At 43.7% G+C, this 26,294-nt stretch overlaps 1 protein-coding gene across 1 annotated transcript in view; it reads right to left on the bottom strand.

Annotated features, from left to right (window-relative positions):
- The window catches only part of RHPN2 (rhophilin Rho GTPase binding protein 2), a 125,423-nt gene extending 102,779 nt beyond the window's left edge, over positions 1–22,644 (bottom strand). Inside the window, exon 1 of the mRNA XM_082270410.1 lies at positions 22,394–22,644. Within this exon, the coding sequence (XP_082126536.1) occupies positions 22,394–22,462 (69 nt within the window). The 5' untranslated portion in view covers positions 22,463–22,644. The remainder of the gene's footprint in view (positions 1–22,393) is intronic.
- Positions 22,645–26,294: the final 3,650 nt, after the last annotated feature.

Here is a 26,294-nt window from a genome sequence, read left to right as displayed (position 1 = left end):
TATCATTGGTGCAATTGGGCCTATTGTTGGTGTCATTAGGAGTAATTTTGCCCCATCATTTGGTGCCATTGGGCCCATTGTTGGTGTCATTGGGAGTAATTTTGCCTTATCATTGGTGCCATTGGACCCATTGTTGGTGTCATTGGGAGTCATTTTGCCCTATCATTGGTGCAATTGGGCCCATTGTTGGTGTCATTGGGAGTTATTTTGCCCTATCATTGGTGCCATTGGGCCCATTGTTGGTGTCATTGGGAGTCATTTTGCCCTATCATTGGTGCAATTGGGCCCATTGTTGGTGTCATTGGGAGTCATTTTGCCCTATCATTGGTGCCATTGGGCCTATTGTTGGTGTCATTGGGAGTCATTTTGCCCTATCATTGGTGCAATTGGGCCCATTGTTGGTGTCATTGGGAGTTATTTTGCCCTATCATTGGTGCCATTGGGCCCATTGTTGGTGTCATTGGGAGTAATTTTGCCTTATCATTGGTGCCATTGGACCCATTGTTGGTGTCATTGGGAGTCATTTTGCCCTATCATTGGTGCCATTTGGCCCATTGTTGGTGTCATTGGGAGTCATTTTGCCCTATCATTGGTGCCATTGGGCCCATTGTTGGTGTCATTGGGATTAATTTTGCCCTATCATTGGTGCCATTGGACCCATTGTTGGTGTCATTGGGAGTCATTTTGCCCTATCATTGGTGCAATTGGGCCTATTGTTGGTGTCATTAGGAGTAATTTTGCCCCATCATTTGGTGCCATTGGGCCCATTGTTGGTGTCATTGGGAGTAATTTTGCCTTATCATTGGTGCCATTGGACCCATTGTTGGTGTCATTGGGAGTCATTTTGCCCTATCATTGGTGCAATTGGGCCCATTGTTGGTGTCATTGGGAGTTATTTTGCCCTATCATTGGTGCCATTGGGCCCATTGTTGGTGTCATTGGGAGTCATTTTGCCCTATCATTGGTGCAATTGGGCCCATTGTTGGTGTCATTGGGAGTCATTTTGCCCTATCATTGGTGCCACTGGGCCTATTGTTGGTGTCATTGGGAGTCATTTTGCCCTATCATTGGTGCAATTGGGCCCATTGTTGGTGTCATTGGGAGTTATTTTGCCCTATCATTGGTGCCATTGGGCCCATTGTTGGTGTCATTGGGAGTAATTTTGCCTTATCATTGGTGCCATTGGACCCATTGTTGGTGTCATTGGGAGTCATGTTGCCCTATCATTGGTGCCATTTGGCCCATTGTTGGTGTCATTGGGAGTCATTTTGCCCTATCATTGGTGCCATTGGACCCATTGTTGGTGTCATTGGGAGTCATTTTGCCCTATCATTGGTGCAATTGGGCCCATTGTTGGTGTCATTGGGAGGAATTTTGCCCTATTATTGGTGCCATTTGGCCCATTGTTGGTGTCATTGGGAGGAATTTTGCCCTATCATTGGTGCCATTGGGCCCATTGTTGGTATCATTGGGAGTCATTTTGCCCTATCATTGGTGCCATTGGGCCAATTGTTGGTGTCATTAGGAGAAATTTTGCCCTATCATTGGTGCCATTGTGCCCATTGTTGGTGTCATTGGGAGTAATTTTTCCCTATCATTGATGCCATTGGGCGCATTGTTGATGTCATTGGGAGTAAACACAAGGAGCTGGATGAGCGTACGTTGTTATTACAGAAAACAAATAAAAATGGTTGCCTGATGAGTAAAGGCGCATTGTCACCAGATGGATGTCAAAATAAATGTTTATAGACGCGGCGATCATTTCAGTTGCCACGTGTTTTAGACACAAGAATTTTTTTTACAAGGATCTCATTCGAAGGGAAAAAAAAATGAAAAAGTGGGAAAATTTTACCAAAAAATGCAGCACACAGGGACCCATCAAGCACCGCGACATTTCTCAATGTTCTCCGGCTTTCCTTTCAGTCTTGCATAGTTGTAACGGCTCCCCTCCTGGACTTTAGAGCCAGTTCACACCACATGCAATCCAGTGCATTTTTTCTTCATCAAAAACGCATTGGATAGTAGGTTATATGGTTTTCAATGGCATAGTTCACACCAGTGCAGTCAGTTCCAAAAAAAAAAAAGGAGAACATGCTGCATTTTTTCTGCACTGGACTGTACTGTAACGCAATAAAATGTATCAAAAATGTACATAAAAGCACCAAAAATGCACTGAAACACCCATGTCCTTATAGGTTAAGAAAAAAGAGGGGGGAAAATGCACTGGACTGCATCAAAAACACACTGTAACGCATCAAAAACGAGCATGCAGAAAAGCATCCAGAACACATCCGGACTGCATTTCTATGGTGTGAACTGTCCCTAAGGTTAAACAAAAAGAGAGGGGAAAAACGCACTGGACTGCATCAAAAACGCACTGGAACGCATTAAAAATGTGTCAAAAACATGCATCCAGAAGATATCTGGACTGCATTTCTATGACGTGAACTGGTTGTTAACTGCTTGCCGACCGCCGCAAGTAGATTTACTGCGGCGGTCAGCCCCTGCCAGGCAGAGTGACGTTAATTAACGTCACTAGCCTGGGAGGGTCTGGGGAGCGAGCGCGCGCCCGCGGAGGCGCGCTCCCGCGCGGTCACGCACCCCCCCGCGCGTGTGACCAGCGGACCCAATGTCCGCCGGCCACTCGGCGATCGTCGGGGGAAGAGGGAGAATGTCAGGCAGCTTGTGTAAACAAGCCACCTGTCATTCTCCTCGCTGTAAAGACACTGATTACACGGATCTAGTATGTAGATCCGTTGATCAGTGTCCTTACAGCTAGAGCCACAGCCAATCACAGTAAGAATCACGCCCCTAGGGACACACACAGCCCCTCCCTCCCAAATAAAGTTAACCCCTTCACTGCCAGTGTATTTTTACAGTAACAGTGCATATGTATAGCACTGATTACTGTAGAAATGTCACTGGTAACCCCAAAAGTGTCAAAAATGTCAGTCAAGGGTCCGATCTGTCCGCCGCAATGTCGCAGTACCGCAAAAAAAATCGCAGATCGCCGCCATTACGCGTTAAAAAAAAAACAACAAAAATGACAAAAATCTTTCCCTTTGTTAGTAAACGCGATAACTTTTGCGCAAACCAATCAAAATACGCTTTTTGCGATTTTTTTTACCAAACATAGGTAGAATAAAACAAATTGGCCAAAAATGTTAAAAAATTTTGATTTTTACATTTTTTTTTTGGGGAATTTCATATAAAAAAATGTGAAAAATATTGCTATTTTTGCAAAATTGTCGCTATTTTTTTGTTTATAGCGCGTGATCAAAAAATCGCACAGGTGATCAAATACCACCAAAAGAAAGCTCTGTTTGTGGGAAAAAAAGGACGTCAAATTCGTTTAGGTACAGCGCCGCACGACCGCGCAATTGTCCGTTAAAGTCACGCAGTGCCGAATCGCAAAATACCCCCTGGTCTTTTAGCAGGAAAATCCTCCGGGGCTTAAGTGGTTAAAGCTTCGTTTTTTTAATGCTCAATTCACGCCTATGCATGTTGCTTTTGAGCGTTTCAGCAGTGCTTTTTGCTGTGCTTTCCACATTTTTGGACACACTTTTTTTCTTTTTATTATTATTATTTCTTTTTATTTGGCCAATTTGTTGTTGGGCAGAATAAATAATATAAAACACGTCAAAAAGTGTAAAAAACTCAAGACTTACATTTTTTATGCATGCCCATTGAAGTCTATTACATGCAAAACGCTGTGTTTTATGGGAAAAAAAGTCCCCGACCCTTTCCAAAAACGCAGAGGCACAAAAATGCATTGATGTGAATGTGTTCCATAGGAACCCTTGTTAAAAAATTCAATGCGTTTCTGCAAAACGCATTGGTGTGAATGGAGCCTTAAAAATAACAATACATGTCATACTTACCTGCTCTTTGTAATGGTTTTGCACCTGCTCCTGGCTCCTCCCCCTTGAAAAGTGCCCCCCATAAAAAGCTGCTTGCCCTGGGGGCACTGCTGCGTGTTTGCTCCTGAGCCACTGCTCTATGCATCCATAATACACATAAAGCCCACCCTGCTCTCTCCTCATTGGCTCACTGGCTGTGATTGAAAGCAGGGGGAGCCCGCTGTCTTAGCCAATGAGGAGGGTGGGGGCCCAAGGAAGATATAATATAAACAGATTAAACTTCAGATTTTACCACTTGCCGACAGGCCGCCGTAGTTTTACAGCGGCAGGTCGGCTCTGTTCCGCGGAACGATGTGCCTGTACACGAGCGCCCATTCGCCACAGGGGAAGCTGAGCAGTGGGTCCAGCGCGCACCCATGATCGCTCCTCGTGGAGACAGGACAACGGTCTGCTGTTGTAAACACAGCCTCCTCATCCCCCTCCTCACTGAGACCGAAAGTGATAGGAAATCCAACATTTGTACAGCTGCCTCCAGAACAGGAAATCACCCGGCGGGGACCCAGTGACAGCTGTCATTAGCGGTGATTTTCCTTTCATTGGAAGGGTTTCCTCTCACTTCCTGTTGTGTTTTCAGGACAGGAAGTGAAGGGAATTCTCTACAAAAGGAAATAAAAAAAACAGACAGGGGATTTGTAAATTTCCAACTCATCCAAAACCAAAAAAATAAATAAAAAAAGATATTGTAACAAAATTATTTAAAAATGGGCAACAATGTTTCGGTCTGAGATCCCCATAAGGCCCCTTTCACGCGGGAAAAACTGACAGGCGGACCGGATCGGATGCTCCATGCAGCCCTATGGAGCGGCGGATGTCAGCGGAGACATCTCCACTGACACCTGCTGCTATCTGATCCGATCCTGTCCGTGAAATCCAGACAGATGGAAACCCTATTTTCCATCCATCTGGAGGATCGGATAGGATTGGATGAAAATGGTCAGGCAGTTCCTTTTCATCCGATCTCCCCATAGAGGACAGCGGGGATCTGACAGGTCGGTCTCTGCACACAGAGCGGAGACGGAGCTCTCATCTTCCTGCACAACGGGGATCGGCAGATCGATCCCCACTGAGCAAAACGGAGTCCGTCCTTCGCACCGCCCGTGTGAAAGGACCCTAAGGCTCATGCACACTGCAACTCCAAAAAAAGCTGCTTTTAGTGCCGGTTCATATTAGTGCGATGCGGGAACCCTGCGAATCCACTGCAGATTCTCGCATCGCACCCGACCTGCACGCAGTTCACACTGCCATATGTGAATTGCTGGGAGTGCCAATACAAAGTTACCGACACCCCCAGATTAGTTCGCATATCGCAGTGCAAACAGACAGTTCGAACATGAAACAGATTGCATACGTTGTGAACATCCATGTGATCAGGGTCTGGTACGGACCCAAAAAAGGCTCCTGTGTGACTTTGGTCCGAATGAGGTGCGAATTCAGCCATGCAATCTGTATGGCTGAATTCGCATCGCACAGACATCGCATTTGATTTGCACAGCAGTGCGGTGCGAACCACATGCGATGTCTGACATTGCATATGTGTGAACCGGCACTTGCAGGCATTTCAGATTTTATTTCTCTGCCCGAAGCTTGAAGAAACCTGTGCTTTTTTGTGCTTTCACTCGTTTTTATTGCGCATTTTTGAGCTTTCATGAGCATAACTCTCCCCTCAGCTTATTTTTTTAAATTTTTCTTGTGCTTTTTTGCATTTTGTTTTTTACGCTTTTTCAAGCTTTTTCACTCCTCTCAAAAATGAAAGTTTGGTGGGTTTTTAAACTCCTGAAAAAGCCATAGTGTGCATGGACACAGTGGGGTTGATTTACTAAAGGCAAATAGACTAAAATAGTGTGCATGGACACATAGGATAACATGATTTGTTTCTAGAAGCAGAAAACAAAATCACCAAAAGCTGCTGCTAGGAGCATTTTTTTAATCTAGTATGCAGGGAGCCTTAAGGGCTCTTTCACACACTGTGTCCATCAAACGGACTCAGTTTTTCTCAGCAGGGGATCGATCCGCCGATCCCCCGCTGAGCAGAAGGATGACAGCTGTGTCTCCGTGCAGTGTGCGGAGACACAGCTGTCAGGTCCCCATGCATCTCTATAGGGGAAATCGGATGGGAACGGACCGTCGGTCCGTTCTCATCCGATCCGCTAGACAGATGGAAAATAGGGTTTCCATCCGTCCAGATTTGATGGATCGGATCGGATGTCAGCAGACATGTCTCCGCTGACATCCGATGCCCCATAGGAATGCATGGGAGGACCGTTCAGATCCGCCAAAAAAACGAACAGGCGGAGCTCTGAAGAAACCAACGGTTTTTGGTGAAACGCGTCAGAGTCCAGCATTGTGCATAGAGCACCCATGCACTAACGACAGCTGAATCCCCTGCACGGGATCCGCTACCTATCGTTCCACAGGCTGTTCCCCGAGAAGGCATCCGGCTGACCAGTCTAACAGGAAGTGACGACCGGGAGGACACCTCCGACCCGGAAGTCAAGCCCCGCAGTCGCCGGCTCAGCCATACGGAAGGGTAAGAACGCCGTCGGGTGAATACGATAACAACAGGCTAACCGGACACTGGGAACTCCTGCCGTGATACACCGCTATCTATCCTCCCCCCTCTACATGAAGTACATGCCGCCATCGAATGAAGTACATTTTAAGGTAACTCTCTGACCTGCTCCACCTCCAATCTGTTTGTTCTCTTTGCAAGGACGGCATTTCACTAATTACATCTATTGCTCCTTTGGAATTTATTTTGAGCTTTCTTCAATGACTTCCATGGCCTTCATCTACTTCATCCATCAGGACTTCCTTGGGAAGACTCACCATTGAACCTTTAGCAGACCACTCAAAGCACTGCTTTTCATATTTTTGCATCATCTTTGAACCTACTCCATACAGCTTATCAATTGTTTATGGACAATTCTATTGGCAGGCAAGAGTGTGCTCAATGAGTTATAATCTCTTTGTGCTATTCATGTTCTCATTAAGGAATTGATCATTCTACTGCAATGAATATATCCACGGTACAATCAAGCCAAGCTCATTTTCCATAAGAAATTGGAGGCGTTTTCTACATAATTGAGGTCCTCACACTGCATCCCACGGATAATTCAGCCTCCACTGCATGCTGATATCCGTCGGATCCAAGTGTATTTAGATAGAAGGTGTTATCTTCAATGTGCATGGGTGCTTTCAATTGTTGATTTTAAATTATTGTTCTGTAACACTACGGCTCACTGCCCTTATTCCTGTTTTTGTCATATTTTTGCCTTCAGGCATACGTGCCTAATAAACTTATACCTTTTAAAGAATACATACCTGTGGTGCCCTTAGTTGGTAGTTGGGGTAGTGGATAAAAGACTTATGTTTGTATTTTCACGACTCCCCAACCTCTCTCCCCTTTTTCTTTTTTGCTCATATGTTTAATGCCAATGGCCACCACTTATGGCTATGTAAATTATTAAGGTACTTCACTAATTTATGAGGTGTCCACCATAATTTAAGTGTACCTCTCTTGAGCCCTTTACAGAACACTACCTTGCTTTTCTTTTTTGTTATAGGCGGATCTGAACGGTCCGCCTGTGTGAAAGGGGCCTAAGAGGAATTTGGGCAGAAAATAATGTACAAATGCACCTAAACGCACATAGCACATTATGCATGTTCACCTGTTAATGCATTCTAATGCCGAGAATAAGTTAATATTCTGGATAATAGAATGCATTAACACCAAGGGTGCGAACACGCATAAATGCCGGTGAATGCGCATGCAGAAATGCAGCTTTACCACATTTTCGTCTGCTGCTTTTCTCCAGTAATGAGAAAAGGGGGTTGATTTACAAAAGGCAAATAGACGGTGCCCTATGCAAGTGCAGTTGCCCTGGAGCTTACTAACTGAGCAGAAACTCTGCTGACTTCCATCATCCAATCATTTGCAAGCAAAAATGCTGTTTTTTTACATTTCCTTGCACGTGATTGGGTATTCTTTGCAAAGGGAACCTTTATCTCATTTACTAAACTCTGAGGGAAACTGCACTTTGCAAGGTGCACAGTCTATTTGCCTTTAGTAAATCAACCTTAAAGAGGAAGTAAACCCTCCTCGGGAAGTTGTACCTATAGGTAAGCCTATATTAAGGCTTACCTATAGGTACTGTAAATATCTCCTAAACATGCACCGTTTAGGAGATATTTACCTTTAATGCAGCCAGTGACGTCACTGGCGCATGCGCTCTGAAGGAACGGCAGATTGTGCCGTTCCTTCAGAGCCCCGTGCCGTGACCGTCGGCTCCCGCGCGCGTGCGCGGGAGTGAGGTCACCGCGGCTCTGGCCAATCAGATGGCCGGATGCCGCGATCCCGGAAGACGGGCGACTATACATGTCGCCCGTCATACAGGTAAGCGGACGGCACGGCGGGGGCTCGTTCTAAGGTAAGTATTTCATAATGAGCTAGTATGCGATGCATACTAGCTCATTATGGGTTTCTCTTTTAGGATGTAAAGAAGAGAAAAAAATTTTTTCTCGGTGTACAACCTCTTTAAGCGGTCTCAAAGAATACAGTGTGCATGAGGCCAAAGTGCCAGTTCACATATATGCGATGACAGACATCGCATGTGATTCGAAGCGCACTGCTCTGCAAATCACATGCGATGTCTGTGTGATGCAAATTCAGCCATACAGTTTGTATGACTAAATTTGCATCACATTCATACACAACTCGCACAGGACCCTTTTTTGGGTGCGCACCAGAATCCGATCGCATTGGGTGTTCACACCTATGCGATCTGATTCATGTCCTAACTGACAGTTCGCACTAGGGATCAACCGATTATTGGCAATGCCGATATATCGGGGGGCGATATGCACTTTCCCCGATATATCGGAATCGGCCCCCGGAGGTTACTGATATTGCCAATTTATCAGGAAAGTGCTGTGCCGGAGTGATGTCTGCAGATAGAGGCATCACCCCAGTACCGGCGTCCATAGCCGATGGTCGGCTGTCTTGTAATGACAGCCGTTGCGGCTGGGAAACCGGTCTGCTGTCATTACAAGGAGCGGGAGGGGACGTCCCCCCCTCCCACCGCCTTCCGCAGTCTCCCTTCCCACCGGCAGACCTGGGCAACCAGCCTGCACGGCCACCGAAGAAGGCATTCGGTTCTGATCGGTTCTCCATGCAAAAACCAGAAGTGATATCATGACATCACTTTCTGGGTACTGGCACCAGATTAAAAAAAAATGACAGTTTCAAAACAGCCAAATCCCTCCACAAAAGTACCTGTCAAGTAAAAAAAATAAAAAATAATAACATTTTTTAAATGTATATAATATCGGCCGATACCGACATGCAATGACCAAAATATCAGTATCGCCACTAAAAAAACAATATCGGTCGATCACTAGTTCACACTGCGATATGCGAACTGATCTGGAGGTGTCATTAACTTTGTATTGAAAACCGCATATGGCAGTGTGAACTGCCTGCGAGCTGAATGCGATGCGGGAGCCCGCAGTGGATTCACAGGGTTCCCGCATCGCATATATGTGAACCTGGGACTAAAGCGCACACCTGCACAAAAGAAAAATCTAAAACCACCACCAACAGGGTCAAAGGTCACAGACTGCGCAGTATGGTCAACTTACAAACCCACCGGACAATAATTAACTTTCAAAGTCTCAGCAGAGTGCAATATCTCAGCATGGATTTTCCTTTTGCTAGTACAATATAAGAGGGTCCGACGGAAGGTCAAAATTTTATTTTCTTGTTATTCTTTAAAGAAAAATACCAACTGTAACATTGTCACTGCTTTGGGGCAAATTCTTTTCTGGTAGCTGGTATACAGGTAAATGTCATCCGGAGAAGCCTGCAGCCTTGTAGAGACAGAGTTCACCAACTCACAAAAACATTCCGCCCAAAATTTCAAACTATTTTTTTGTGCTAACGTTTCCATAAATGTGATGTAAGCCAGGGAGAGACCTCTGCAGACCATGCAAATATTTATTTCCCTGCAACATTTTAAAATGTTTATTTCTTTTCTACTTGATTGTGCCAAGCTTTTGTTTCTTCTTTCACCAATCTGTTTACTTTTCACCATTTTTTTTGTCTTTGCTTTGATTTTGCAAGTCCCCACATCAGACTTTGAGGAGCTGGAGGAAAAGCAGGTGAGATTCAGCAAAGAAAACGGTTGACAGCACAAGGGACCGGTGTTAAAGCGGTAGTATACAGATTTTTGTGACTTTTACCTACAGGTAATAATAGGTAAACCTAATAAGGCTTACCTATAGGTACAATTAATATCTCCTAAACATGCATCGTTTAGGAGATATTTGCACTGCATGCAGCCGCTGACGCTAGCGGCGCATGCGCTCTGAAGGTCCGGCGGACCTTCAGAGTTCCTTGCCGGGAAGTCCCGGAAAAAGTGAGCGTGGGATTGACGTAATCGCGGCTCCGGCCACTCACAGCGCTGGATCCGCCGAACCCGGAAGAGACGCCGAGGGATCATGTCCGCTCCCACAGCGGTGGCTGGGGGTCCGTGTTGGGGCTTCGTTCTAAGGTAAGTATTTCATAATGAGCTAGTATGCAATGCATACTGGCTCATTATGCGTTTGTCTTGCAGGGTTTTTTTTTTTTCGAGTATACAACCGCTTTAACTTCATTGACTAAAATATTTTTGTCGACTAACTTAACACTATTTTCCCTTTATTTTCTGCCTTTTATGATTGCACTCTTGATAACCGCAAAATACTACTATAACTGCGATGATGTCATGTCTATGCTTTGTACCTGTTAATTTGCTATGTACTGTCCATTTTGTTCAATAAAGTTTATCTTCTGTTTAAAAAAAAAAAAAATAACACTATTTTAGTCGACTAAAATACGACTAACACACTTGCTGAAAATCGGACGAAATATCCTCCGATTTTTCTCTCTCTTGCTCAGCGGTCATAACCGTTTTTAGTTGACAGTGCATAATGTTCACTAAATTTCTCATCCAGTTTTTTTTTTTTTTTTTTTGGGACGTTTGATCCTAGACTTCCGGGGCGTCAGCAACTTCAGATCATGCGCGGTCTTTCGTATCCGATTTTTCGCGGACGTACTGCATACACATTAAACGAAAATTGGTCGTGCTGGGGACGGACGATAAAAATTTTGGTGTTTGTCCCTCTGTTTTTTTTTCGTTGAAAATGTCGGCATCGGCTGCTGAAAGTTGTGTGCACACTAGCCGAAAATCGTACGATTTTACGGATGGGAATTTTCGGCAGATTTTCTACTAGTGTGTACCCCACTTAAAATTTGTCTAAAATACAACTAACCCTAAAATTTTAGTCATAAGTGTCGGTTCACACAAAGCGATCCGACTTCAGGGGCGACCTGTGAAGTCGGGTGCACCGCGACTTGCACGGACTTCACATAACTGAAGTCAATGCAAGTCGCTCCGAGGTCGCCCCGAAGTAGTACAGGATCTATTTTCTAAGTCAGAGCGACTTGAGTCACTCCTATTAGAACGGTTCCCGTAGCACTGCATGGACCGCGACTTGTCAGGCTGACCATAAAGTCCCCCAATCTTCTTAGGCCTGAGGTACCTACCCCATACACGACTACGCTAGGGACGGTGGCAAACCCCATACTATACAACAGGCAGATAGGGATCAAAAAACCCCCAGAACCATTGACCTTGAGTCGCTCCTATTAGAACGGTTCCCGTAGCACAGAATGGTCCGCGACTGGTCAGGCGGCCAAGTCGCCTGACAAGTCGCGGTAGTGTGAACCGGGACTTAGTCATTCATGTTTATATATGTGAATTTACAGTGTGTGTGTGTGTATATATATATATATATATATATATATATATATACATACATACATATACACATGCATATACACATTTTGACATTTTTTTTTTTTTTTTTACCAGATTGTGGTAGCCAGATTTTTTTTAACCAGATTGTTTTTTTTTTTTTTTCTTTCACACATCTGTATACTACAGTTTTTTTTTCTACTCTATACTTTGATATTGCAAGTTCCCACATCAGATTAGCTGGGAATAGGCTGCGATTTGGCATGCGATTTGACATGCGATTTGGCATGTCAAATCGCGCCGATGTGAATGGGGGATAAAACCTGGAAGCTGATTGGTTACTATGCACAGCTGCACCAGATTCTGTGTGCACCAGTTTTAGTAAGTGTCCATTCATACTACCGAGACTTGTCAGGCGACTTGTCAGCCTGACAAGTCGCGGTCCGTCGTGGTCCATTGTGTGCTACAGGAACCGTTCTAATAGGAGCGACCTGGAGCGACTTGCATAGACATTCATTATATGAAGTCCGTGCAAAAGTCGCGCCGAAGTCGCGGTGCACGCGACTTCACAGGTCGCCCCCGAAGTCGTGCCACGTTAGTGTGAACCGGCACTTAATCTCCCCCTTGTATCCAACTGTACGTCCACAACTGTTAGTATGTAGCCCAGATACATCCTAAATAGAGAGCCATATGTCCAACTGTACATCCAGAGCCGCTGGATTATATACAGAGTTGATTATTCCAACTTGGATGCAGATGTCTTGTCAGCCCTAAGAAACGACCAACACGGCTTTCAGAGTCGGCCATGAGGAACAATCCAATTGTGGTAATGGGCAAAAGACACAAATGCCTGGGTTTCCGTATAATTCACTAATAAGGGCTAACAAGCCTAAAACACTAGGGGCTCATGCACACTGCAACTCAAAAAAAAAAGCTGCTTTTACAGGCATTTGAGCTTTTATTTCTGCTTGAAGAAGCTTGTCATTTTTGGGGCTCTTTTGCACGTTTTTATTGAGCTTCTTTGAGCTCCTTTGAGCTTTTTTCAGCATAAGCGTTTTTTTTTTTTTTTTTCACAAACCCTCCCCTCAGCTCATTTTTCCTTAATATTTTGTGTGTTTTAGAGCTTCTTAGAGCTTTTTCATGCTCTTTTGCGCTTTTTCGTGCATTTTTGGGAACTTTGGTGTCTTTTTTGCAACTTAGGCGTTTTTTCTGCTTGAAAGCTTCTCTCAAAAACGTGGGTTTGGTGTGGGGGGGTTCAGCCTGTAAGAGCATATGCCTGTAAACTGCTGAAAAAGCCATAGATGTTTATTTACTAAAGGCAAATCCACTCTGCACTGCAAGTGCACTTGGAAGTGCAGTCGCTGTAGATCTGAGGGGGGCATGGATGGAAAATAAAAACAGCATTTTTGCTTGCACATCATTAGATGATAGAAATCAGCAGAGCTCCCCTTCATTTCAGATCTTCCCCTTAGATCTACAGTGACTGCACTGCTAAGTGCACTTGCAGTGCACTTGTAGGGCAGAGTGGATTTGCCTTTAGTAAATAAACTCCATAGTGTGTATGGACACATTGGGGTTGATTTGCCAAAGCCAAATAGACCGTGCACTCTGCAAGAGCAGTTGCTCCAGAGCGTCGTAAATGAGCAGAAGCTCTGCTAACTTCCATCATCCAATCATTTGCAAGCAAAAATGCTGTTTTTTTTTTTAATTTTCCTTTCACGTGATTGGGTATTCTTTGCAAAATGAAGCTTTACCTCATTTACGATGCTCTGGAGCAACTGTACTTGCAGAGTGCAACTGCTGCACTTTGCAAAGTGCACAGTCTATTTGCCTTTAAAAAAATTAACCCCTTAGTCTAACATAGAGGGGAGTTTCAAGGCAAAAAAAAAAGTTAAAAAAAAAATAAAAAGCCTATAGGAGACGGTTTTTGAGCTTCTTTGAGCTTTAGCGTGCATTAACCCCCTATACAAGAAGCTAGATATAAGTTGTTGTTTTCTTTTTTCCCTGAAGGCTGTATCTCTTCTATAAAGGACTTATACCAGTAAGGCTTCTTAGTGCCGGTTCACACTATTACGATGCGGGAACACTGCGAATCTACTGCGTGTTCCCGCATCACATCCGCAGCACAGGCAGTTTACACTGCCATATGCGATACACTGGGGGGTGTCAATTCAAAGTTAACCACACCCCCAGATCAGATCGCAGTGCCATCTGACAGTTCGCACAGGAATTGGATCACACTGGTGTGAACCGCCATGCGATCCGATTCTGCTGCGGACCAAAAAAAAAGGGTCCTGTGCGAGTTCACTGCGATTGCAGTGTGAATTCAGCCATACAAACTGTATGGCTGAACTCGCACCGCACAGACATCGCATGTGATTTTAGGAGCAGTGCGCTCCGAATCACATGCAATGTTTGTCATCGCAATAGTGTATCATGCACTTACACACGATACCCCTGTTTGAGCTTCTCCGTTTTCAGCCGTATATTTCAGGCGTATTTGTCTTATTGAAATGCGTGCAATCGCGTGCATTTTCGCGCATATGCGTTTGCGCAAATTCAAGTCTTTTCGCATAAATTTGCGTCTTTTCGCGCAAATGTATTCTCGCATTCTTGTAAAATATGCAAATTAGCATTTTTTCAGATCAACAGTATGTTCGTATGCGTTCATATGTTCGCAATTGCGCGTATTTGCACGCATTAGGCGTAAATTACTGTCCAAAAATGCAGATTTTTCGATTTTGTTCTTACTGAAGAATGAACGGCGCTCATTTACGCGCCTGTGTGCATAGGTACATTACAATAACGGCCTGTATTTTAGCTCAGAAAAAAAAAAAAGCTGTACTGAGCTTTTTTAAGCTGCAGTTTGCAAGAAAATAATATATATTCTGCTGTGCAATGTGTGTCAGCCCCTCATTGCTGTTATGTAGTAAACAATGCGCAATTCTCAAGGTCAGTCAGCCTATGAAAATCACCTTTTCATTCACACATATGACATTTTATTTTCCTATAACCAACATCGCACCACCACCCCTCACCCGCTCATCTGATTGTGTTAACAGCTTCTGTCACTTTGAAGGGCGGATTGAGTCACAATGAAATACAAGGTCCTAAATTGCCTCTATTGAAAGTTTGTTACACTGAAGAGACTACTTGTTGTAGGGGGGCGCTTGCTTTTCCTGCTTGTGTGATTGGCTTACCAATTTTCCCAGAAGTCTGCACTAAGATACAAGTCAGATTTCTGGCATTCTGCAACACAAACTTTGGTGAGATACTAACAATAGGAACACGTCTAAAGGGATGCAGGCCCAGCAGATTTCCTCATTAGTGCTCTGAAGCTGCCACAGCTGATAGATAATTATGAACACGCTCCAATTAGCCTCGGTTCACACTAGGGCGACCTGTGAGGCGACCTGGTCGCCTCACAGGTCGCCGCAGGTCGCCTCCCATAGGGAAGCTGCGGACCCGTTCTAATAGGAGCGACACAAGTCGCTCCGACTTAGAAAAAGGGTCCGGAGCTTCTTTGGGGCGACCAGGAGGCGACCGCCATAGACTTCAATGTTATGAAGTCTGTGGCGGCCGCTCCGAGGTCGCGGCGCGCTGCTCGCACCGTGATCTCGGAGGTCGCCCCTGAAAGTAGCGTCGCGCCAGTGTGAACCGGCGCTTAGACCCACTCAGCACAGAGGAACAAACAATGATTTCTTCAGAATAACAAAAGGTAGGAATCTGCAACAAAGTTTGTTATAATCCTTGTAGCCTCGGTTTCCACTAGTGCAGCTACGAAGTCGTGCTACTTCTAGCACGACTTCGTAGCGAAAGTAAACTGCGGCTTCAGTTAAACTTGTCCCTCATATATAGAGGGAAGTCGCACTGAAGGCGGCTCAAAAGTAGTGCACGATCTACTTTTGAAGTCGCCGCAACTGAAGCCGCGGCAGTGGAAACGGGCCCCATTGAAAGCAATGGCTTTTGACTTGCTGTGCGACATGACATGTGTCAAGTCGCACCGCAAGTCGCACTAGTGGAAACCGAGCCTTAATGTACAGAGATCACCCAGAGGGGAATGTTTTTTTTTCTCAACAAAAGTGGAGTTACACTTTAAATGCTTCAAAGGAACCAATAAGATTTCCGGTTGGTTTAGTCTGATTTCTGGTTGGCTGAAAAGTTTTGCTGCACTCAGCATATCCCAACAGCTGTGCATCGCCTTCCTGAATACATTTCAATGTTTTGCAATGTAAAGTAAATAAATAATAAAACTATACAAATATTGTGTGTCCTTACATGCTCACTGCACTGAGTCATCCCCCATGGATGATCACATACAGCATACCTTTCAGGCAGGGCGGATCCGATCACATTTTTGAAGCCAACCATATACAAGACAAATCATCGGTCGGCTGCAGCAAAATAATCGATGGGGTTGATTTACTAAAGGCAAATAGACTGTGCACTTTTCGAAGTGCAGTTGCTCTCTGCAAGTGCAGTTGTTACAGAGCTTAGTAAAAAAGGTAAAGCTTCACTTTACAAAGAATATCCGATTACATGCAAGAAAAATAAAAAAAAAATAAAAACATCATTTTTGCTTGCAACTGTACAGCCTATTTGCCTTTAGTAAGTCAGCCTGATTCACACTGGTGCAATGCGGGAAACCCTGCGATTCCTGTGCGGGTTCCCGCATTGCACCTGAATTGCACACTGGTTCAAACTGACATCTGTGAACTATGAAATGGTAAAGGCAGGGCTTTTTTCAGCAGAAATGTGGGGGAACGCAGTTCCGGCACCTCCAGCACTAAATGTTTGCAATGGCAAGGGGTAGTGGGGTGTGCTGAAGGGTTCAATGATGCCAGGTGTTGGGGGACCGATTACTGCTGGGGGGTCTATTGTTGCTAGGGGGGTCTTATGTTGCTAGTGAGTCAATTGTTGCTGGGAGGGATCTACTGTTGAGTGAGGGGTCTATTGTTGCAGGCTGCTGTGGGGTCTATTGTTGTTGGGGGATCCCTTGTTGAGGGAGGGGTCTATTGTTGCTGGCGGTTCTTATGTTGCTAGTGGGTCAATTGTTGCTGAGAGGGATCTACTGTTGAGGGAGGGGTCTGCTGTTGCAGGTGTCTGTGGGATCTATTGGGGGATTTCTTGTTGAGGGAGGGGTCTATTTTTGCTGGGGGGTCTTATGTTGCTGAAAACAATTGTTGCTGGGAGTGATCCTATGTTGAGGAGGGGGTCTATTATTGCTGGCTGCTGGAAGGTCTATTAATGCTGGCTGCTGGGAGATCTATTGTTGCTGGTGGGGTCTGGAGGGTGCAGAACCAAAAAGGTGCAGGACCCTTTTTTTGGTCTGCACTGAAATCTTATCGCATAGGTGTTCACACCCGTGTGATCCGATTCCTGTACCCAGGGCTTTCTTTTCTCAGAGAATAGGCGCGGGAACTGTGCACTGGTGTGCAGTCATGTTGGAACAGGAAGGAGCCTTCCCCAAACTGTTCCCACAAAGTAGGGAGCATGAAATTGTCCCAAAAGGTCTTGGTATGCTGACGCCTTAAGAGTTCCCTTCATTGGAATGAAGGGAACAAAGGGGCCAAGCCCAACCCCTGAAAAACAACCTCACACCATAATACCCCCTCCACCAAATGATTTGGACCAGTACACAAAGCAAGGTCCATAAAGACATGGATGAGCGAGTTTGGGGTGGAGGAACTTGACTGGCCTGCACAGAGTCCTGACCTCAACCCGATATAACACCTTTGGGATAAATTAGAGCGGAGAGTGCGAGCCAGGCCTTCTCTCCAAAATCAGTGCCTGACCTCACAAATGCGCTTCTGGAAGAATGGTCAAACATTCCCATAGACACACTCCTAAACCTTGTGGACAGCCTTCCCAGAAGAGTTGAAGCTGTTATAGCTGCAAAGGATGGGCCAACTCTAAATTGAACCCTACAGACTAATATAATGCATTTCAAGGGTTCCTCTGGGGTAAAAAGGTTGGGAAAGGCTCCTTTAAAGGGCAAGTTCATCAAAATGAATATTTTACTTATGGGTGGATCCTGGTAGGTTATTTCATGGTCCTAAGATTCTTTCTGCTTTGGTACCCAATAAAGGTGAGCACCCCCCTTAAAAAAGACTCAGTAGCTGGTGGAGTCATGTTATCGGAGATAAAGAAGGTATTGAATAGAAGAGATATAGGAAGATATAGGAGAGATATAGGAAGATATAGGAGAGATAGGAGGGATATAGGAGATATAGGAAGCTATAGGAGATATAGGAGAAATATATGAAGATATAGGAGAGATATAGAAGAGATATAGGAGAGATATAGGAGAGCTATAGGAGATATGGGAGAGATATAGGAGAGATATAGGAAGATATAGGAAGATATAGGAGATATAGGAGAGATATAGGAAGATATAGGAGCTATAGGAGAGATAGGAGAGATATAGGAGAGCTATAGGAGATATAGGAGAGATATAGGAAGATATAGGAGCTATAGGAGAGATAGGAGAGATATAGGAGAGCTATAGGAGATATTGGAGATATATAGGAAGATATAGGAGATATCGGAGAGATATAGGAAGATATAGGAGATATAGGAAGATATAGGAGAGATATATGAAGATATAGGAGATATAGGAGAGATAGGAAGATATAGGAGATATAGGAGAGATATAGGAGAGCTATAGGAAGATATAGGAGATATAGGAGATATAGGAGAGATATAGGAAGATATAGTTGATATAGGAGAGATATAGGAGATATAGGTAGCCGATCTCCACTCACAACTGAAATCACTTCGCGTGTCCTTTTTGACCCACATCAACACCAATCTTAGTACAGCTTTTGGGTCTCCACTTCAAATGAATAATAGCAGAAAAGCGATTACAGAAAAGAGATCAAGAAAGGCATTTCCTTTGATTGAAAATCTGACAGCTGTTTATAATGACAGGAAGGTGCCTAAATGATCATTTAGATAGTAAATCTGTGCCCTCCACCCATCGGTAATGGCCAGGTCCACCCTATGACGTACCCAACGCACTGACTGCAGTCCTGAGCCCGTTCAGCATAAAGCCGGCGGTGACGAGGGCCACGTTTTAAAAAAGAAGCCACTGTGAAACTTGTGACAGAAACGTGAGTCAACAGACGAGGTGTGACCCAGCCGTTAACCCCTATTAAGCCAGACGGTGCCAGCACTGCGCCAGTGCCTGCGGTTAAAGAAAACAAGGCGACGCTTTGCCAAGTAAACCAGGCCGCCGCTTCTCTAAACACGCCATTGTTGTCGCTTTCATTATTGTTGATACAAAGCCAATCTGTACAGAAGCTCTCCAGATCTAGGTGGCACTACGAGTCACGGTCAACTTAGCCCTTTAGGTGCCACTACTGGTCTCAGAAAACATGGCTCTCCAGGTGGCACTACAAGTCTCAGCAAACTAGGCCTTCTAGGTGGCACTACAAGTCTCAGAAAACTAGGCCTTCTAGGTGGCAGTACAAGTTTCACCAAACTAAACCTTCTAGGTGGCACTACAAGTCTCACCAAACTTAGCCTTCTAGGTGGCACTACAAGTCTCAGAAAACAAGGCCTTCTAGGTGGCACTACAAGTCTCACCAAACTTAGCCTTCTAGGCGGCACTACAAGTCTCACCAAACTAGGCCTTCTAGGTGGCAGTACAAGTTTCACCAAACTAAACCTTCTAGGTGGCACTACAGGTCTCACCAAGCTAAACCTTCTAGGTGGCACTACAAGTCTCACCAAACCTAGCCTTCTAGGTGGCACTACAAGTCTCAGCAAACATGGCCCTCTAGGTGGCACTATAAGTTTTTGCAAACTTAGCCCTTTAGAGGCACCACAGGTCTCAGCAACTTGGCCTTCAAGGTGACACTAGAAGTCTCAGCAAACCTAGCCTTCTGTGGCACTACAAGTCTTAGCAAACATAGCCTTCTATGTGGCACTATAAGTCTCAACAAACATGGCCATCTAGGTGGCACTACAAGTTTCAGCAAACATGGCCCTCTAGGTGGCACTACAAGTCTCAGCAAACATGGCCCTCTAGGTGGCACTATAAGTCCCACCAAACTTAGCCTTCTAGGTGGCACTACAAGTCTCAGAAAACATAACCCTGTAGGTGGCACTACAAGTCTAAGCAAACTTAGCCTTCTATGTCGCACGACATGTCTTAGCAAACATAGCCTTCTATGTGGCACTACAAGTTTCAGCAAACATGGCCCTCTAGGTAGAACTTAAATTCTCAGCAAACTTAGCCTTCTATGTGGCACTACAAGTCTCAGCAAACTAAACCTTCTAAGTGGCACTACAAGACGCAGCAAGCATGGCCCTCTAGGTGGCACTACAAGTCTCAGCAAACTCTGATGACAATTACACATGCCCCCCTGTACTTCCCCTAGACTCAGGCAGGGTCGTCCATCAAACAAAACATGCTGCATAAACCATCCAGCGACACTTTCCAGGTGAATTATTTAATTGTTTTTATACATAACACACCTGGAGGAAGCTTAGAGGGCATGTTCCTACTTGTAGTCCATCACATTTAAAGAGCCAAGGGCAAGTACATTTTTACAAAAATTCTATTAAGATTTAGCAAATAAAAACACCCTACCAAGCTCTGCAGCATACAATGGTGCTGGAAACAAAGAGAGCATGCTGAGACTTGTAGTGCTTAACAGCTGGACAGTGGCAACCTGCTAACGTTCTAGTATTCATAATATTTTATTCCATCCTATATCTGATCCCCCCACCCCCATTTTCCCCAGACACTCACCCCTTCCAACATTTCCTCTGATTTGCTTACATTATATGGAAATGTCTTCAATTGGAGCACAAAATATTCTGTTTGTTCATCTCTATATACCACATCCTATATGGCTCTGCAAACTGCTATGTACTATTGTAACTCCTCATGTTTGTAAGAACACCTTCCCAATTTTCAATCAAGTCTGGTTGTAAGGAGATCAATATTCAGCAGCAGCGTTCCCCATCACACTCCAATAAAGTAATGAAATATGCAGTAGATATCATTTTTTTTATTGGTAATCATGAAAGCAGTTTTCCCTAGATATAAACTTTTTTTTTTCTTTTTTAGTTTCAGCTGTTGCTCCCTCCCACTTACAATAAAGTGACACAGGAAAAAAAATATTATAATATATATATATATATATATATATATATATATATATATATATATATTCACACATTTTTATGTATTTTTTTTAAGTTTTACTTGTTGCTCCTCAAATACTATCTTAGAACACCGAAAAGGTTTGGAGAGCATGCTGGGACTTGTAGTGCTTCACAGCTGGACAGTGACCGCCTGCTGACTTCCTACATAGTTAATCATTTTCCTGGACATTTTTTGGCAAGGTGGTCAATATTCAAGAACAATGTTCTCCACTCTCAATAAAGTGGCACAGCAAAAAAAATATAGACATATATTTGAATATATATATATATATAAATATATATATCTTTTCAGCTGTGTAAAATAGATATTAATATATATATATATATATTTTTTTTTTTTTTTTGTTCCACTTTACTGATGGTAGGGCAAGCCTATTGAATATTATCTCTACAACAAAATAATAATTATATATATTCGAATATATGTATATATATGTATTATTTATATTTATTCTATTTTATATAATATTTATATACATTTATTATTTATATATTATTTTGCAGTCCCTACAACAAAATAATATATACATACATATATATATATATATATATATATATATATACACACACACACACACACACACACACACACACATATATATTTGAATATAGTCTCTACAACAAAATAATAATAATTATATATCCTTGAATATAAATATATATATATATATATATATATATATATATATATATATATATATATATATATATATATATATATATATATATAGATAGATAGGTAGGTAGGTATTATTTATATTATATTTTATATAATATTTATATACGTTTATTATTTATATATTTATTATTTATATATTATTTTGCTGTCCCTACAACAAAATTATATATATATATATATATATATATATATATATATATATATATATATATATATTTAAATATAGTCTCTACAACAAAATAATAATAATAATAATTATATATATTTGAATATAAATATAGATAGGTAGATATAGATACTGTTTATTATTTATTATATTTCATATAATATTTATATATATGTATTATTTATATATTATTTTCTTGTCTCTACAACAAAATTATATATATATATATATATATATATATATATATATATATACACATACACACACACATATACACACACACTATCAAAATATAGGGAAAGTCTATTGAATATTGTCCCTACAACAAATGCAATATTTGATTATATTTATATATATATATATATATATATATATATATATATATATATATATTGTTTTTTTTTTTTTTTTTTTTATGTTGCCTGCTGCTCAGGACTCCATTGATAAGAGACCTCTGAGGCTCCTGTGTGTTGTTCAGGACAATCAGGGACATTTCTGAGGACAAAAATATCTTAAAAAAATATATATATATATATTTCTATAACACAAACTCTGAGATCATCCCTGATAAATTTCAGATTATGACCCCCCCCCCCCCCCCCTGGCAGCACCCAGGTGTCCTGGTGACATGATCCAGCAATGGTGACCTGCCTCTTACCTTTCGGAAGTAGTTCTTATCCGGCAAAACATTGCCCTTCATGTTCCCTGGAATGAGAGTGTCAGTCATTGCTCCAGCAGGTGACTTAGCAGGGTATCCCTGGCCCCTGTGCTGATTCCTGTGTGATTGGCCCCTGTGCTGATTCCTGTGTGATGGGCCCCTCTGGTGGCTCCTGTGTGATTGGCCCCTGTGCTGATTCCTATGTGTATCCTGGCTGTGGCTCTCAGGTGTCCCCGATCTTCTGTCTGCTCTCTCCGTCCCCGATCTGAGCTCTGAGCAGATCCTCAGCACTTTCAGGCTGCCAGGGGCGGAACTGTCTGCAACCCCGCCCCCGTGTGACAGTCACCGGACACGCCCCTTGTTTCCCTCTGCGCTACAATGTATCTCTGCAGAGATCTGTTACCAGGAGACGCCAGGCAGAGTGACACCTCCACATCCGGGCAGGAGGAGAGCATTCCCTGAGCCCTGCTGGCCTCCAGGGACAGTCCCAGGCTGGCTGTGATTGTCCCTGGAATATTCTGTCCCTGGAGTTTGCATTTAACCCCTTGCCTAGCAGACACTTTAAACAATTTTCACATACATGTTAAAATCAGTATTTTTTTTTTTTTGATAGAAAATTACTTAGAAGCATTATATATTTTCCGAGAGCAAAAGGCCCTGAAGAATAAAATGATGGTTGCGGCAATTTTTTTTTACGTTGCACAATATTTGCACAGATGTTTATCAAGTGCAAATTTTCTCGAGAAAATATTACACTTAGGGCTGGTTCACATTATTGCGAGTGCGGCGATCGTATGTAATTCGGAGCGCACTGCTCCTTCATTACATGCGATCTGATGTGCAGATGCGAATTCAGCCATACACTTTGTATGGCTAAATTCGCACTGTATCGGCACCAAACTCGCACATGACCCTTTTTTTCAGCCGCACACTTGTGCGATCCGATCCTGTGCGAACTGTCAGATCGCACTGTGATATGCGATCAAACTGGGGGTGTCGTTAACATTTAATTGACACCCCCTGCGTATCGCATATGGCAGTGTGAACTGCCAGATGTGCGTTTGCGATGGGGGAACACGCTGCGAATTCGCAGCCTTCCCGCATCGCACAAGTGTGAACCGGCACTTAAAGCGGTGGTACAGCGCCATTCATCTTTTTTTTTTTTACCTGCAAGGTAAAGCGATAATGTGCTAGTATGCTTTGCACATTAGCTAAAACTTACCTTAAAGTGATTGTAAAGTCTCTCTCTCTTTTTTTTTTAATTACAAACATGTTATACTCACCTCCTCTGTGCAGTTGGTTTTGCACAGAGTGGCCCGGATCCTCCTCTTCTCGGGTCCCTCATTCCTGCTCCAGGCCCCTCCCTCCTATCGAGTGCCCCCACAGCAAGCAGCTTGCTATGGGGGCAGCCGAGCCAAGTCACAGCTCCCTGTGTCCATTCAGACACGGACTAACAAACTGTGCCCCTCCCCCTCGCTCTCCTGATTGGCTGTCTGACTTTGATTGACAGAAGCAGGAGCCAATCGCGCCGCACTGTTGTCTTAGCCAATGAGGAGGGGAGTCCCGGGTAGCTGAGACACTCCTGCAACATCGCTGTATAGAGATGGGGCTCGGGTAAGTATTAGGGGGGCTAAGGGGGGCTGCTGCACACAGAAGGCTTTTTTATCTTAATGTATAGAATGCACCTTCTGCCTTTACAATCCCTTTAAGGCCAGGTTCACACCTATGCGAATTGACAGGAAAGTGTGACTGGCTCTCAATGGAGCGGGTTCAAACAGCTCTTTGACAGCTGTGGTCCGCATTTAAAAGGGTCCTGTGCGTCTTTGGTTCTAAATCAGGTTCGGACCTGAATCAGTGAACAATGATGCTCCGGACCCCATGCTGTGAACCGAGGCCCGCTGTCATCTCTGATAGGGCTTCCATCTTCCCCTGGTCTTCCTTCCAGGTTCGCAACCTCCAGCTATCTGATTGGCTACACTGTGATGATGTCACTCCTGCGCATGAGCGTGGGAACCGCTATTCGCGGCCCAGAACTCTAAACGAACAGCACGGGCATGCCATTCCTTCAGAGCGCATGCATCGGTGATGTCACCGGCCCATTCACAAGTAAATATTCCTAAACGGTCAAGTTTAGGAATATTTACACTACCTATAGGTAAGCCTTATTATAGGCTATAGGTAAGTATTAACCGCTTGCCGACTGCGCACAGTATATTTACTGCGGCAGTCAGCCCCGGCCAGGCAGAGTGACGTAGATCTACGTCGCTAGCCTGTCAATAGTGGGCGAGCGCGCGCCCGCTGAGGCTCGTTCACAGAGGAGTGCGGGCGTGTGACCGGCGGACCCGATGTCTGCCAGTCACACTACGATCGTCAGTAGAGCAGGAGAAAGGTGGGCGGCTTATGTAAACAAAGCCCCCTGTCACTCTCCCCTGTGTAAAAATGGAGATAAGACAGTTCTACTATGTAGAACCGTTGATCTCTGTTTTTACAATAGGAGACCTGTCCAATCACAGTTAGAAACACGCCCCTAGGACACACTTAACCCCTCCCTCTCCAATACAGTTAGCCCCTTCCCTGCCAGTGTCATTTTTACAGTAACAGTGCATATGTATAACACTGATTACTGCAGTAATGTCACTGGTACCCCCAAAAGTGTAAAAAATGTCAGTCAAGGGTCCGACCTGTCCGCCGCAATGTCGCAGTACCGCAAAAAAAATCGCAGATCGCCGCCATTACTCGTTAAAAAAAAAACACCAAAAATATTTCCCTTTGTTAGTAAACGCGATAACTTTTGCGCAAACCAATCAAAATACGCTTTTTGAGATTTTTTTTACCAAACATATGTAGCATAAAACAAATTGGCCGAAAATGTTAAAAAATTTTGATTTTTACATTTTTCTTGGGGGGGATTTCATATAAAAAAAAGTGAAAAATATTGTTATTTTTGCAAAATTTACGCTCTTTTTTTGTTTATAGCGCATGATCAAAAAATCGGACAGGTGATCAAATACCACCAAAAGAAAGCTCCGTTTGTGGGAAAAAAAGTATGTGAAATTCATTTAGGTACAGTGTCGCACGTCCGCGCAATTGTCCATTAAAGTCACGCAGTAAAAAATCGCAAAAAACCCCCTGGTCAGGAAGGGGGTAAAATCTTCCGGGGCTTAAGTGGTTAACCATGGGAGTTTACTCTCACTTTAACCACTTACCGCCCAATGACGTCATATGATGTCATAGACTTTTGAGTTGGGATATCTGAATGATGGGTGCAGCTACAGGCATCTTTCACATATCTTCCTACTGCCCGCCGCCCTCCTGTGCTTCTACCAGCTCAAACATGTGATCAGCAAGCCGGAGAATGAATGGTCCGGTGACGGACGTTTACCATAGAGCTGACTGAGGACCAGATGGTCCCCGGTCATCTCTATGACCCTCCTAGGCGGGGTGCGACGTTATGACATCATGTCCGGCCTCAGCAGATCTAAACACTGCCGTTTCTTCGTCTGGGAATTCGAGATAATTTTTTTTTTATTAATCTCAGGCTTTCCAGCCTAGAGGAGAGATGTGGGGACTTATAGACCTCAGATCTCACTGTAAGGAGGACCTGTTGTGCCCTATTCCTATTACAATGGATGTTTACATTCCCTGTAATAGAAATAAAAGTGATCGAAAAAAAAAATGGAAAGGGAAAGTGTCAAAATATAAAAATAAAGGTAAACTAAACAATAAAAAAGTAAAGGGTCCCTGTCCCCGCGTGCTCGCACGCTAAAGTGAACGCATACGTCCGTCGCGCCCGCATATGTAAACAGCGTTCAAACCACACATGTGAGATATCTCTGCAAACGGTAGAGCGAGAGCAATAATTCTAGCCTACGACCTCCTCTGTAACTCTAAACAAGTAACC

Source organism: Pelophylax lessonae (assembly GCF_965119305.1).
Source record: "Pelophylax lessonae genome assembly, chromosome: 10".
In the NCBI taxonomy this organism is placed as follows: Eukaryota; Metazoa; Chordata; class Amphibia; order Anura; family Ranidae; genus Pelophylax; species Pelophylax lessonae.
The sequence above is the reverse complement of the archived record's forward strand: the minus strand, read 5'-3'. Positions and strand labels throughout refer to the sequence as shown.